This window comes from Cryptomeria japonica, unplaced genomic scaffold (genome assembly GCF_030272615.1).
Source record: "Cryptomeria japonica unplaced genomic scaffold, Sugi_1.0 HiC_scaffold_386, whole genome shotgun sequence".
Taxonomy (NCBI): domain Eukaryota; kingdom Viridiplantae; phylum Streptophyta; class Pinopsida; order Cupressales; family Cupressaceae; genus Cryptomeria; species Cryptomeria japonica.
In genome coordinates this window covers 70,059-82,725 of record NW_026729207.1, presented here as the reverse complement: position 1 = coordinate 82,725, position 12,667 = coordinate 70,059, and the positions used below count along the sequence as shown (strand labels likewise).

The 12,667-nt window shown below is 36.9% G+C and overlaps 1 protein-coding gene across 1 annotated transcript; it reads right to left on the bottom strand.

Moving 5' to 3' along the window:
- Positions 1 to 233: 233 nt before the first annotated feature.
- On the bottom strand, positions 234 to 3,024 carry LOC131070524 (polygalacturonase-like). Its single transcript, XM_059215937.1, is given in 9 exon segments — positions 234 to 461; positions 555 to 680; positions 892 to 1,000; positions 1,112 to 1,193; positions 1,568 to 1,775; positions 2,162 to 2,190; positions 2,193 to 2,283; positions 2,522 to 2,650; positions 2,800 to 3,024. Coding segments are annotated over 9 exon segments (1,227 nt in total).
- Positions 3,025 to 12,667: the final 9,643 nt, after the last annotated feature.

Genomic DNA, 12,667 nt, shown 5'->3' with positions numbered 1-12,667 from the left:
AGAATTTGTTAAATCCAGTTCTTTTAATTTTGAGAACGAGTCGATGCTTCCCAAAATAGTTGTCTTGTTTTTATATATCAATAAATAATTCTCTCAGGAGAACTTTTTAATAATGTGAAAAAAATTGCGAAGATCCAACTTGTTAATTGCTAACTGTTCTGAAGACTACATTACTTTTCAGGGATTCAAGAAATAGGTTACTGCATTAGAGACAGCTTCACAGCTCTGTTATATCATTGGCCATTGTTGCCCAGACAACGTGAAGGAATCGAATTTCCACCCTGTACGTTTTGGGCATTACAAGAAGCTTGCGCCCCTGAGCCAGTTACCAAAACTATGTTCTCCATTTTTATGCCCATGCAAGATCCGCTTTGGCTGCACGACAATGTGATTCCATCTTCTGTTGGTGTTGTGCCCCTGATATTACTGTATTCTACATTACTGATTTTCACAGCAGAACTCTACATCAAATGAAAAGGTGAACTCCGAATCAGATCTCAGTTGTATTGAAAGCACAAACTGAGTTTAATTAAGGATTTAGATCAGATGTCTACCTGAGACTTGCAACCAGACCCAGTGTCAACTGTTTCACAGTAGAACTGGTTAATTATTTTTGGGTTGCTTACGTCTTCCATCTGGCCATTTTCATATGTTATATAACTTGCCACGCCAGAACCCCCCTGTTATATCATAGACAGTTTGTCAATGAACATTTCAAATAGTGTAACCTATTGAAAATCCCATGAAAATAAAAATAAACAATGATTCTTGTAGTTCTCCTTTATTTCAATACTACATTTCATCTATCCTCAGCATACAGAAGTATTTTTTTTTATGTTATTTTTAAAACAGCAATGATTTAATTTGAGATTATTGAAATAATTATTATACCGGCCATGTCTTGATTCTTAATCCATTCCTTGTTGATGTCAACTTGGCGCCGTCCACGTGAATAGAATGGACATCTGCTTTCGTGTTTCCTCTTCCAAGACTTCCAATGCTGCAAAATTATACAAATAATATAAAGAATTTCTCATGCCTAACATATTTAGACAGACATAAATTATTATTAGCTGTTAAGGGATTTGTGTTTATTAAGAGCGTTAATCACCTTATTCCATGGCCTGGACTGCATGTGATATCATTGATGTTAATATTTGAAGACCCATCACCTATCCCCACACAGTCATCTCCTGCAGTCATCAAACTTCCATGTACTCATATGTCTCTATTCACATATAATCTCTGCTATTTAATATTATATTTAAGAATAAAAGAAAAAATCTGAGATCATAATTAATCTATGATATGAAATTTTTTAATTATAATTGTCGCATCCATTTTCTTTTATCAGTTTTTTAACTTGTAATCAAATAAAATCATTGATGTATCATAGAGTGTACTTTGATAATCAAAGAATGTTACTGATGAATCTTGAAATATAATCCAAACTATTTATGGTCCAAAATATTTATCACTAAGACAATTCACCCTTGGAAATTCAAACTGTTTTATTTAAAACAAAATCTGAAAATGAATATATTTGCCACATTCCTCATTCCTTTACCTGTTCCAATAGTGGAATCTTTTATGACTATATTTGTGGATTGGAACGTATCAATTCCATCAGTGTTTGGGGTGCTTTCTGGTGCCTGAATGGTAATACCCACGATCTGGACACTCTCACAATTTGTCAATGTGACATGAAATTGAGGACTGTTTGTCACCTTCAGTCCACTCAGTGCACTCCCTTTCACATCATTGAATTGAATGGCCTTTGGAAAAAAGAAAGTCATATGATATGCATCTATAATTTTAGCGCATGTAAGTATTTTTTTCCCATGCTTTACGGACCTATTTTTATTCATGCTTTATGGAAGATACTCGCTGCTTTCTGTTTTATTCCTGTGTATTGAAAAACTGATGTTGCTTTCTTTATTGTAAGCTAATTAAAAAAATAACTCCGGTTTTACAGGCTTTATTTATTTTTCCTCATTCATCTGCAAATTCTGTTTGAAAATTCAAACTAGAACCTTACTGTGCAGGTTTAGGTAAAATTTTACATATATTAAGGTTCTAGTTTAGGTAGTATTTTACATATATTCTGTATCAGAAACTAGAAACACACAAGAGAAGTTCAGCAGTGTAAATGGTTACTAACCGTTGGTCTACTTTTATGTTTACCCCAGTCAATGTAAATTGTTAAAGATGCTTGATCAACAACCACACATATGTGCTCTTCCAGCTGCTCGGATTTTCTGGGGCAACAATAATTCCATCGACCTAGTAAAATAAAAATTAAAAAAATGTCTTGAGTTACTACCATATTCTCGAATCACTGCACAAAATTACAGAATGAGGATCAAACATAGAATTAATCTAGAGTTTGGTAAACTTTGGAGAAGGATTACTATTCTTACTACAAATACAAATAGCATAGAACTATACAATTTCTCGACAAAATGAGATGTATTAAATCCATTGTTTTTGAATCCTTTAGGGTTATGTTCAAATTTTAGACCTGAAATGTGAAACCAGGCTGACACGGTCCCTGGAAATTTAGATTGTTGACCAGAAAAGTCTTGCCACCTGGCACGTTCAAAGTTGCAGACGACGCTTTATAAGCATCATTCCATGCACGAGTAAACGCCTGAAAACCATTAGAATTTTAATAAGACATAAGATTTTGGAGTCCTTAATAATAAGATGTAAACTTTCTGTTACTCAAGATAGAAACTGTTAAAGTGGCAGTAAATAAGATCTTAATGTTAGGAACAAGAGGATAAATGATTAGAGGACCTCAGTATCGTCGTGCTCTCCATCACCCACTGCACCATAATTTTGTACGCCAAAACTTCTTCCATTACTACCCTGAGTAGAAGCCAGAGATATTGTAGAAGCCCTAAGATATCTGTTACTGGATGTGATTAACTGGGCTTCAACTGCCATGATGACCAAATATAAGGCCACCAAGACCAAATTTTTCACATGAAGATTTTGACCTGGTCGAGCCATTGATCTCATTAGAATTAGAGCCTAACTAAGATTCAGTCAAATGTGAATTAGAGAAAGAGACCTAAGGTATGAGTGAAGGAGATGAGTGAGCGTTAAATAATGCCTGTTTATACTATATTAGGAACTATTCTGATTACTAGTAAGTTGCTACCTGCAAGGAAAGGGATACTTAGATCTTGGTTTGATTTACATCACAAGTCGTGAGTCTTTGTTAGGTCTACCGTGTGTGGTAACAGCACTCTTTCAGCAAATGAATGGCTTTGGAATGCTTGTTTATTGATCGTCTTAGATTCTCTAAATGCAAACCACGTATCAAATAACAGACTACCCCAGAAATCGAAATGCAAACCCAATTGAACTATACCAGATCATTTGTTTTTTTCTATCGAACAATACCAGATAATTTGATTTTTCCTATTTCAGCTTACCTATCAAATAATGGACTACCACAGAAATCGAAATGGAAGCCAATCGAACAATACCAGATCATTTGATTTTTCCTATTTCAGCTTCCTATCAAATGACAGACTACCACAGAAATCGAAATGCAAACGCAATCGAACAATAGCAATCATTTGATTTTTCCTATTTCTCCGTTCAATATTCTTTTACTTAAAACAGATGTTCAGAACATAAAAGAATATTGAAACAAGTGTCATATAACATTGAGTAATATTGTAATTAAAATATTTGTAGTGATTTTTAATTATTATAATTTTAAATCAATGTTATTTTAAAATTATATTATTTTAATTATATTTATTTAATATTAATTATTTTTACTTTTATTTTATTTTTATGAATAGTATGTGAGTATCTATATTAGATTAAAATTATCAAAAGACATACCTCATTTAAAACAATTTAGGAATCAAATCTTTGTGCTTACTTGTTTGGTGGAACCATTCATGCGAGATGTCAAACCAGCAACTACTAGCATGGAGCTACTCGTGGCCATTTTTAAACCTAAAAATTTTTGCACTGTTTGTTGTATGACACAAAACAAATGCCAAAAATTAGAAGACAAAGGAAAAAACATAAAACCCTAATAGACTAGCTGTACTTTTACTTCAATAGAATAATATAAATAATTATACTATAAAAAAAAATTAATATTATAGGGATGATATATTTTTCTAAAAAATATAATGCTAATTTAATTAAAAATGATAGAGTTATAATTATAACAATTGTCTCCTACACTTGCATAATATTGTAATAAAAATATTTGTTGCAATTCTTAATTAATATAATTTTAAACTATTGTTATTTCAAAATTATATTTTTTAGTTATATTTCTATAATATTAACTACAACTCTCACTTCAATAAAATAATATTAACAATTATAATATAATATAAAAATTATAGTGAAAACATACATTTTTCTTAAGAATATGTTCGTAATTTAATTAGAAAATATATATAATTATAATTTGAATAATAAAATTAATCTTAAAATCAAATTTAATAGTAAAAAATGGCTTTGCAACCAAAATATCGTGGCATTGCCTTGGTATCTCTGCCTTGTTGCTATCGAGACCACCGCTTGGCACTTATATGGGCTCTATGAATCGCTTCTCTATTCTTGCTAACAATCTTCAGGCTGAGGGTCCCATTAAGGCTGCATCATGAACTCATGAACAGGAGGCTTTCTTTGCGAAAACCAAATATGCGTTGATAAAAATGGATAGGGCTCCCCCTCCTCCCCGTGTAGGTAAGGATCGAAATTGGTAGAAGGTTAGACGTAGAAAACCCAAGCATTTAGCTAGGCGAGCACTCGGTCAACCAACAGGCCATGCCCAAAATTCTTAGCATTATTTGGAGGGTTTTTTAAAACCTAACCATTATAACAACACCATCAATCGGGATATCATTCCTCCACGGAATTTTTTAGAAAAATTTGCGAAGGGTAAGGAAACCCTGGGTCGTCATTCTATTTAGAATCATGAAAATCTAATGGGTAACAAGCATTTTGAGGTTGACTCATCAAAGAATCCACCAGCCACTAAGATAAGGCTGGTGATTGAAATTGACATTCAAACCCTATCAAAGCATCAAAAGCATTGTAAGGAATGCGTCATCTTTTCCCGATGGGAAGGTTTGGGTATTTCGTCTGAGAAAATTGCTGACTGGTTAACATCATCCTTTAAGGACCAGGCAAGAATCGATTTCCTTCGTGATAATTTCCTTACAATTGAATGTGGCAACCCAGGTTTGAGAAATAGGCTTTTGTTTGGGGATATCTTAAAATACAAGGGTTTTAATTTAGAATGTTGGGCATGGCAGCCCCTTTTTTATCCATCTCGGTTAAATCCTTTCATGGTAAATAGGGAAATATCAATTGAAAATTTACCAGTAGAACTTCGTAATATTGAAATCCAAAAAATGATAGGCAATAAAATTGGGAAATTTGTATGTGTTAAAAAAACCTCTCTTAAATTCTCTAACCAGATTCTTATGGTAACAATGGACATCAACATCAAAAATTTAGAAAACATAATGCTAAAATTCGATAACTTCAGCTTAACCATAGAATTATCCTTTTATGTTGGCCCCATTGGAGATGATTTCCCTAAGATATATTCTCATGTGATGACATATCCTAGGTTAAATCATAAGAATTCTGGCATCTCATTTAAATTCTTGGAAGAAATGGAGGGTCTTACTTTACAAGGCCTTGAATCTAAAAAGAATCATAAACACCATCCCTCTGATCTTACAGAGGATCAATGCTTTAAAACCCTTCCCAAGGACCCCCTCATCAAGAATTCAAGCTCCCTGTCACCCCCATCTCTGGAAACTGGCTTGACACCAATAGATGTCACTGGGATCAGGGATCAAGATTTAGAAGAAGGTGATATTAGTGAGCCTCCTCTTTAGAAGGATCAGCCAAGTTTAGCCAGTAACATAGCCTCTGGATTATACAACAACCCGAGGATGATGAGCCCTCCAGGTCTCAATTAGACGGTAATTTTTTCCCCTCTGAGCAATCATTGGTAAAGGAAAGCTACCCCCCAACTATGGTTATTGACTCTAGGCAGGTTCAACCATCAACTCTAGTTTCAGATAGGTTGGCCAATGAGGGAGCAGAGGATTCTTCCCCACCCTTGAAGAATAATCTGGTGGAGGCAGAAACGAAGAATGAACAAGTAGCTAGGGAGGTCAATATTATCGCCAATTATATTGGGGAAGAAGTAGTTAATGACCTAATGAAACAATTTATGGATGAGGTTTGTGATTCTGAGGACATGGATGGACAGAGGGATCTCCACGTTAAAAATTTAGTGGATAATACTAGAGTCAATTTGGAAACAGAAGAACATTTTGTGGCCTTGGACAATCTGGAAAATGAAAACCCCAACATTCTAGGAATTCATATCTCTGAAGAAAGCAAAGACTCTCCTGATTGTGCCAAGCTCATTAAGAGAAGAGGTAGAAGATCCCTTGCTAAGTTAAGAACCAAGGATGGGTATGCTAGGGGACAACCTAAAATCTCATCTCTTTTTAATGTAGGGGAGGGGGAGTTCCTCCCCACAAAACCATGAAAATCATATCATGGAATGTTAGGGGCTTGAACGCCCCTAACAAACAACGCATCATAAAGTATTGTATATCTGAATCAAAACCAGACATAATTCTAATCCAAGAAACTAAAATGAACTCCTCCAAGATCGACCTTTTCTAAAAGAAATTAAGCTTTAGAAAATTGAAGCATTCCCCGTCCATGGGGGCTTTAGGAGGCTTGGCAATCATTTGGGACCCTAGATTTTCCTTGTTTTCACCATTAGAGATAAAAAAAATTTGGATAGGCAGAGAAGTAGTATGCTATAACAACAAGTTAAGATTTAATCTGATCAATGTTTATGGTCCTATCCAAAATAGGGACAAAGCCCTAGTTTCATTGGAACTTGAGGCCTTCCTTGGTAATCACCCGAACAAGGTATGTATCATTGGTGGAGATTTCAATGCCATCACTAAGGCTGAAGACAAAAGGGAAGATAGTATCAAGCTACCCCCAGTGGCTTTGGACTTCAATAACTGGATCAATAGGAACTCTCTACTGGAAATTCACAGCAGAGAACACCTTTACATGGAATAATAGAAGGAAAGGTTTCTGCAACATTGTGGAAAAACTTGATAGGTTTTTTATCCATGGAGGGCTTTCGGAGCTCAATTACACCATGGAAGCAGAGATCTACCTTTATCTAGCTCTTACCACTTCCCACTTCAACTTAAAATCTTGACAGATCACTCTCCTAGAAACTGCCTTGTCAAATTTGAAAGCATGTGGTTCAAGAATGACAACATCATCAACCTAATTGAACATTGGTGGAGTGATTCAATCTTCATAGGCTTGAAAATGTTTATTGTGGCAAACAAGCTGAAGTTTATTAAAAGGAAGCTCTTGGAGTGGAATAGGGAGAACTTTGGTAACATCTTTGACAAGAAACTCTTAATAGAAAAGGATCTTACGAATGTTAATAAGGATGTTCTAGAGAGGCGGATGAATGAACATCTCTTCCTTAAGGAAAAATCATTACTATCAAAGTATGAAAAGATTCTGCCAAAAGAAGAGATCTTCTGGAGACAAAAATCCAGGGAATCTTGGCTAAAAGATGGGGATCGCAACACCAAGTTCTTCCACAATAGCACCAAGTAGAGGAGATGGGTTAATTATATCTCCAACATTAAGAATAGACAGGGAGACAACCTGGCAGACCTGGCCGATGTTGCCTCAGAAGCTATTAGGTTCTTTAAAGGTGTCCTAAACAAAACTGATGGTTTCAATCTTAAGGGCCAACTTAATATTATTAACAATCTTCCAAAACTCATTAATGAAGAACACAATAAATGCTTGCTTAAGAAATTCTCTGAGGACGAGGTTAAATCTGCGCTCATGAAGATGAATCTAGATAAAGCTCCGGGCCCAGATGGCTTCCCAACTAGCTTCTTCAAAAATGTTGGGATTTTATGGGGCTGGAGATCACGGAGGCCTTAGAGGGTGTCAGAAACTTAGGGAAGATTCTCAAGGAGATCAACAATACCTTCCTAGTTATGATTCCAAAAGGAGAGAAACCAGACAACTTCAATGGTTTTAGGCCCATAGTCTTGTGTAACACCCTTTATAAACTCCTTACCCAAACCTTAGCAGCTAGACTTCAGAAACTTCTCCCTCTCATCATTATCGAAGAACAAATAGGCTTTGTAGCTGACAGATCAATCTTTGATGGGTTAATAATTGCCCAAGAAGCTATCCACTCGGTCCAGCTTAATAATGCTCCAAACATGCTTGTCAAATTATATATCAGCAAAGCCTATGAGAAAGTTGACTGGCGCTTTTTATGTAAATTCTTGGAAGCATTTGGCTTCTCCAAATCTTGGATCAACCTTATTTTTGAATGTATGTCCACTCCTAAATTTTTTGTCTTGATCAATGGCAATCCTGAAGGTTTCTTTAGCAAATTGAGAGGGCTTAGGAAGGGGGACCCTATGTCTCCTTTCCTCTTCATTATTATGGCAAAGGCCCTAGGGAGATCTATCTCAAAGGCCAAAGAGGAGGCTAGGATCCAAGGTATTCCTATTACCAGTGGCCTTCCTGCCATTACCCACTAGCAATTTGTTGATGATACAATGTTTTTTGGGCATGGCAACATTAGGGAAGCAAGAGCCCTCAAAAGTATCCTCAAAGCCTATATGTTAGCATCGGGTCAAGTGGTTAATTTGGAGAAGTTGACAATATTTATGTTCAACATTGACCCCTCATCTGGGGAAAATATCTATAAAATCTTGGAGGTAAAGCCGGGTCTCCTCCCTTGCAAATATCTAGGCATTCCCATAGATAAAGGTAGTAGGTCATCAAAACTGTGGGACCACCAGGTAGATAAAATCAAATCGAGGATTAACACATGGAAAAGAAGATGGTTGTCCTCTGCAGGTAGGGCAACCTTGGTTAAATCGGTCTTGGCAGCCATGCCCATTTACCTGCTTTCCTATCAAAATTTATCATCCAAAAAATAGGATGAACTAAACAAACACCTTAGGACGTTCTTCTGGCAAGGTGCCAATGAAGATAGGAAATTATCACTCCTATCTTGGGACAAGATATGCAGACCAAAAGAAGAAGGAGGTGTTGGCATTAAAAATCTTCATGACCAAAGCAGAGCCCTTGGGGCCAAGTTAGTTTGGAGAATGTTCAGACATCCCCTCCTGAAGTGGGCAAGGTTATTGCACCATAAATACCTCAATGGAGGTAACCCTATCCAAATTTTTAGAGAAAACAATCCACCCAGAGGATCTCGCATATGGAAATTTATGTTGGATTGCAGAAGTATTATTTTAGAAAAACTCACTTGGAACCTTGGTTCCGGGGATGAAGCCCTTTTCTAGTCTGACTCGTGGGGAGGGTATAAGGCTATAGAGAAAATTCATGACTTTGGGGCTTCTTGAGATCTCCATGAATCACATAGAGATACCTTGTTAAGGAACTACATCTCCCCCTCAGTGGAAGGGGCGGGGTGGTAGTGGATAGACAGAGAAAATGAGGATATCCCTGCAGGGGATATTTGTAAACTCATGGCAATTCTTAGAACAAGAAACATCTCCTTTGGCCTAAATAAGAATAGGCTTGTATGGGATGGCTCCTTGAGTGGGGAATATAATTCTAAGGATGGGTACTCTCATATCACCAAAGCCCACCTTAGACCCATGACAGAGCTTCCTTTGAAACTTTGTTGGGATAGGTACCTACCCAAGGCTGGAGTCTTCTCTTGGCTTTCTCTCAAGAACAAACTCTTGACAGCTAATAAATTTAGGAGGATGGGGTATGAGGGACCTAGTAGATGCCCTCTATGTGAGATGAATGAAGAAGATACCAATCATCTTCTCCTCAATTGTACATATGCAAACCAATGTTGGGTCTGGTTCACCAAGAAACTTGGTTGGTCCTCTACCTTCCCCCAGTCCATCTTAGGGATTCTTAGAGCTTGGCCTAACCTTAGATGAGGTAGTACTTTTGAAGGGTTATGGATCTCTCTTCCATCTACCATAATGTGGGAGTTGTGGAAGGAGATAAATAAACGTCTTTTCAAAAATGAAAAACTAGAGGTGCACTGGGTTATCAATAACATTGAGGCTGCTATCATTGAACTCATAAACTGTCGGATCTTCTCGGGTATGAAGAAGAATGCCACTATAGCCTATTGGGATGAAAAGATGAAAGGTCTTTGGGTGGGTCTATCTATCCCACCCTTTGTGGGGGATGGCCCTGAGGGAATTCTTAGGAGAAGAGCTGATTGCAAATGGCATCCTCTAGGCATGGGATGGCTTAAGTTAAATTTTGATGGGGTGTCCCAGGGCAATCCAAGAGTGGCAGGCATAGGATGCTCTGTCCACAATTGGGAAGGCAAAGAAATAGCCATCCGAGCATCCCCTGTAGGCATCAAATCGAAGAACTGGGTGGAATTGATGGCCCTGGTGGAAGGCCTGCATCTTTGTAGGAAATTAGGAGTGAGGTATTTGGATATTGAGGGGGACTCTGCTATAATTGTCAATGCTCTTAGAAAAGGCAGTATGTCCAATTGGTGACTCAACACCCTACTGTCTGGAGCCATTGATTTATGTCAAGGGTTTGAGAGGTTAAAGGTCAATCATATCTATAGGAAAGGTAATAAAAGAGCGAACGAGTTAGCTAACATGGGAGTGGATGGCATCCATCTCCCCCCAGACTTCATCTGAAGCTCTTCATTCACAAATATATGCTCATTCCTACCCTGACAATATTCCAATTCCATTATATATATATATATATACACACCTATATATATAGATACACACCAATCTGGCATCATATATAATTTATGCAAACTGTCAAGCATATATCCTATATTGATTCATCAACAATGAAAAATGTGTAAGTTTTAAGACTAGTAGGAGGCAATAGCATACAGGAATAGGCATATGTATATAAACATGCATGCATACTTCGCCACATCTGAAATATGTAGACGTGGATATATAGGTATTTAAGACTAGTAGGAGGCAATAGCATAAAAGAATAGGCATATGTATATAAACATGCATGCATACTTCGCCACATTTGAAATATGCAGACATGGATATATAGGTATTACTATTCATATATACATTGCTTTCTATTAGGATTAAAATTTACCTAGCCATTAAAATTCTGCTATTTTCTTCTATTTCCCATCTAAATTTAATAAACCACGGCTGTTAGGAGGAACATGTCTTGTCGGACGGCATGCGTCAACATCTCTTCGTCGATCAGTACCATAATAATGACACCCTAGTAATTTTGAGGTGACGCTCCCTCAGTGATTCAAAAGCTTGAGTACCCTTAGCTTAAAGGCTAAGGCGGTTGTAATTATGTCTTAGATCTTTGGAGATTGCATCCTTTGCATCGTGACCCTCCAATCTTGATCCTAACCTGCTTGACGCTCCTCTCTTCGACTAGACTAGCTACCCTTTACGAAGCATTAATTAGCCAGCTCTATTTAGGTTGCTAAGATAGGTGCCTTGATTATTTCTCATTTAGCTTGATGGATACACCTCTTAGGATTCTAGTGCTGAAATGATAGATGGCCTTTGTTGGAGAGATCAAAGAGGAGAGAATGAAAGGCATTCTGACTCAATAGAATCCGTTGATTACTAGGGTTGTGATGAAAACTCTAGGGAAAGACTTTATCATGAATGAAGACCAAACTAGAGTGAACCTTGACATTGCTGCAATGTTCCTTGCTATCTCCATGCATTTAGAGAAAGATAGAGAAATAGTGGTGAATTTGTGTAAAAAGGTCTTCAAAAAAGATGTCTTGGGTGAATTAGAAAAGGTGGTGGTCAACATTGATGAGGAGCTTAAGGCTCCCAAGCCCTGGGACTACGATGTTCTTATCAGAAAGAATAAACCAGTGGCCCGTTTTCCCATCTTGGTTATTGAGGATCTCAGTGCCTTTGAAGCTTATAGTCCTATCATAAGTAGAAACTTCCTCTTCCTCTCGTGCATTCTCAAGGTCAAAAAACCCCCTAGGGAGAAATGGTTGATTAACTACCTTGAAGCTAAAAATATCATGGTCATCTCGGACCATGTGCTAATTGCCCCCTCTCCTACAGACCTCTCAACAACAATGCCAGAGACTTTCAGCTCCAGGAACCCCCATAAGCAAGGAAGGAAAGTTTAAGGTTCCTCCTGAATGGAAAGCCCCCTGGTTTTTGGCACTTCGGGTCTCTTGGGTTGTGATAAATGTTTAAATGGCCCACTAATGGGGGCTTGCCTCTAATGTTTCTTTTGTCCCCATTGACCTATCTATGATTTTGCTTTCTTACATACTATACTTGTTAAATAGACCTCTAGTTGTTTTTTATAAATATTTTTGATATCTAGTTATGTTCACTAGTTTTTTTTTGTTGGGTTTAGTTATTCTTTGCTCATTCCATTGTCTATCTAACTTTTTCAAGAAATATAGGCCCAAGATGTCATTCATAAATATATAGAGAGAGATAAATATATATACAATATAAACTCAACTATCTTTCAGAATAAGTTTAACTATATGCAATTTTTAGCATAGTCAATTTGGTGTCCTTTCAGAAGTTTTCATAATCCCTTGAGCATTATCGTATTAGAAGTCACT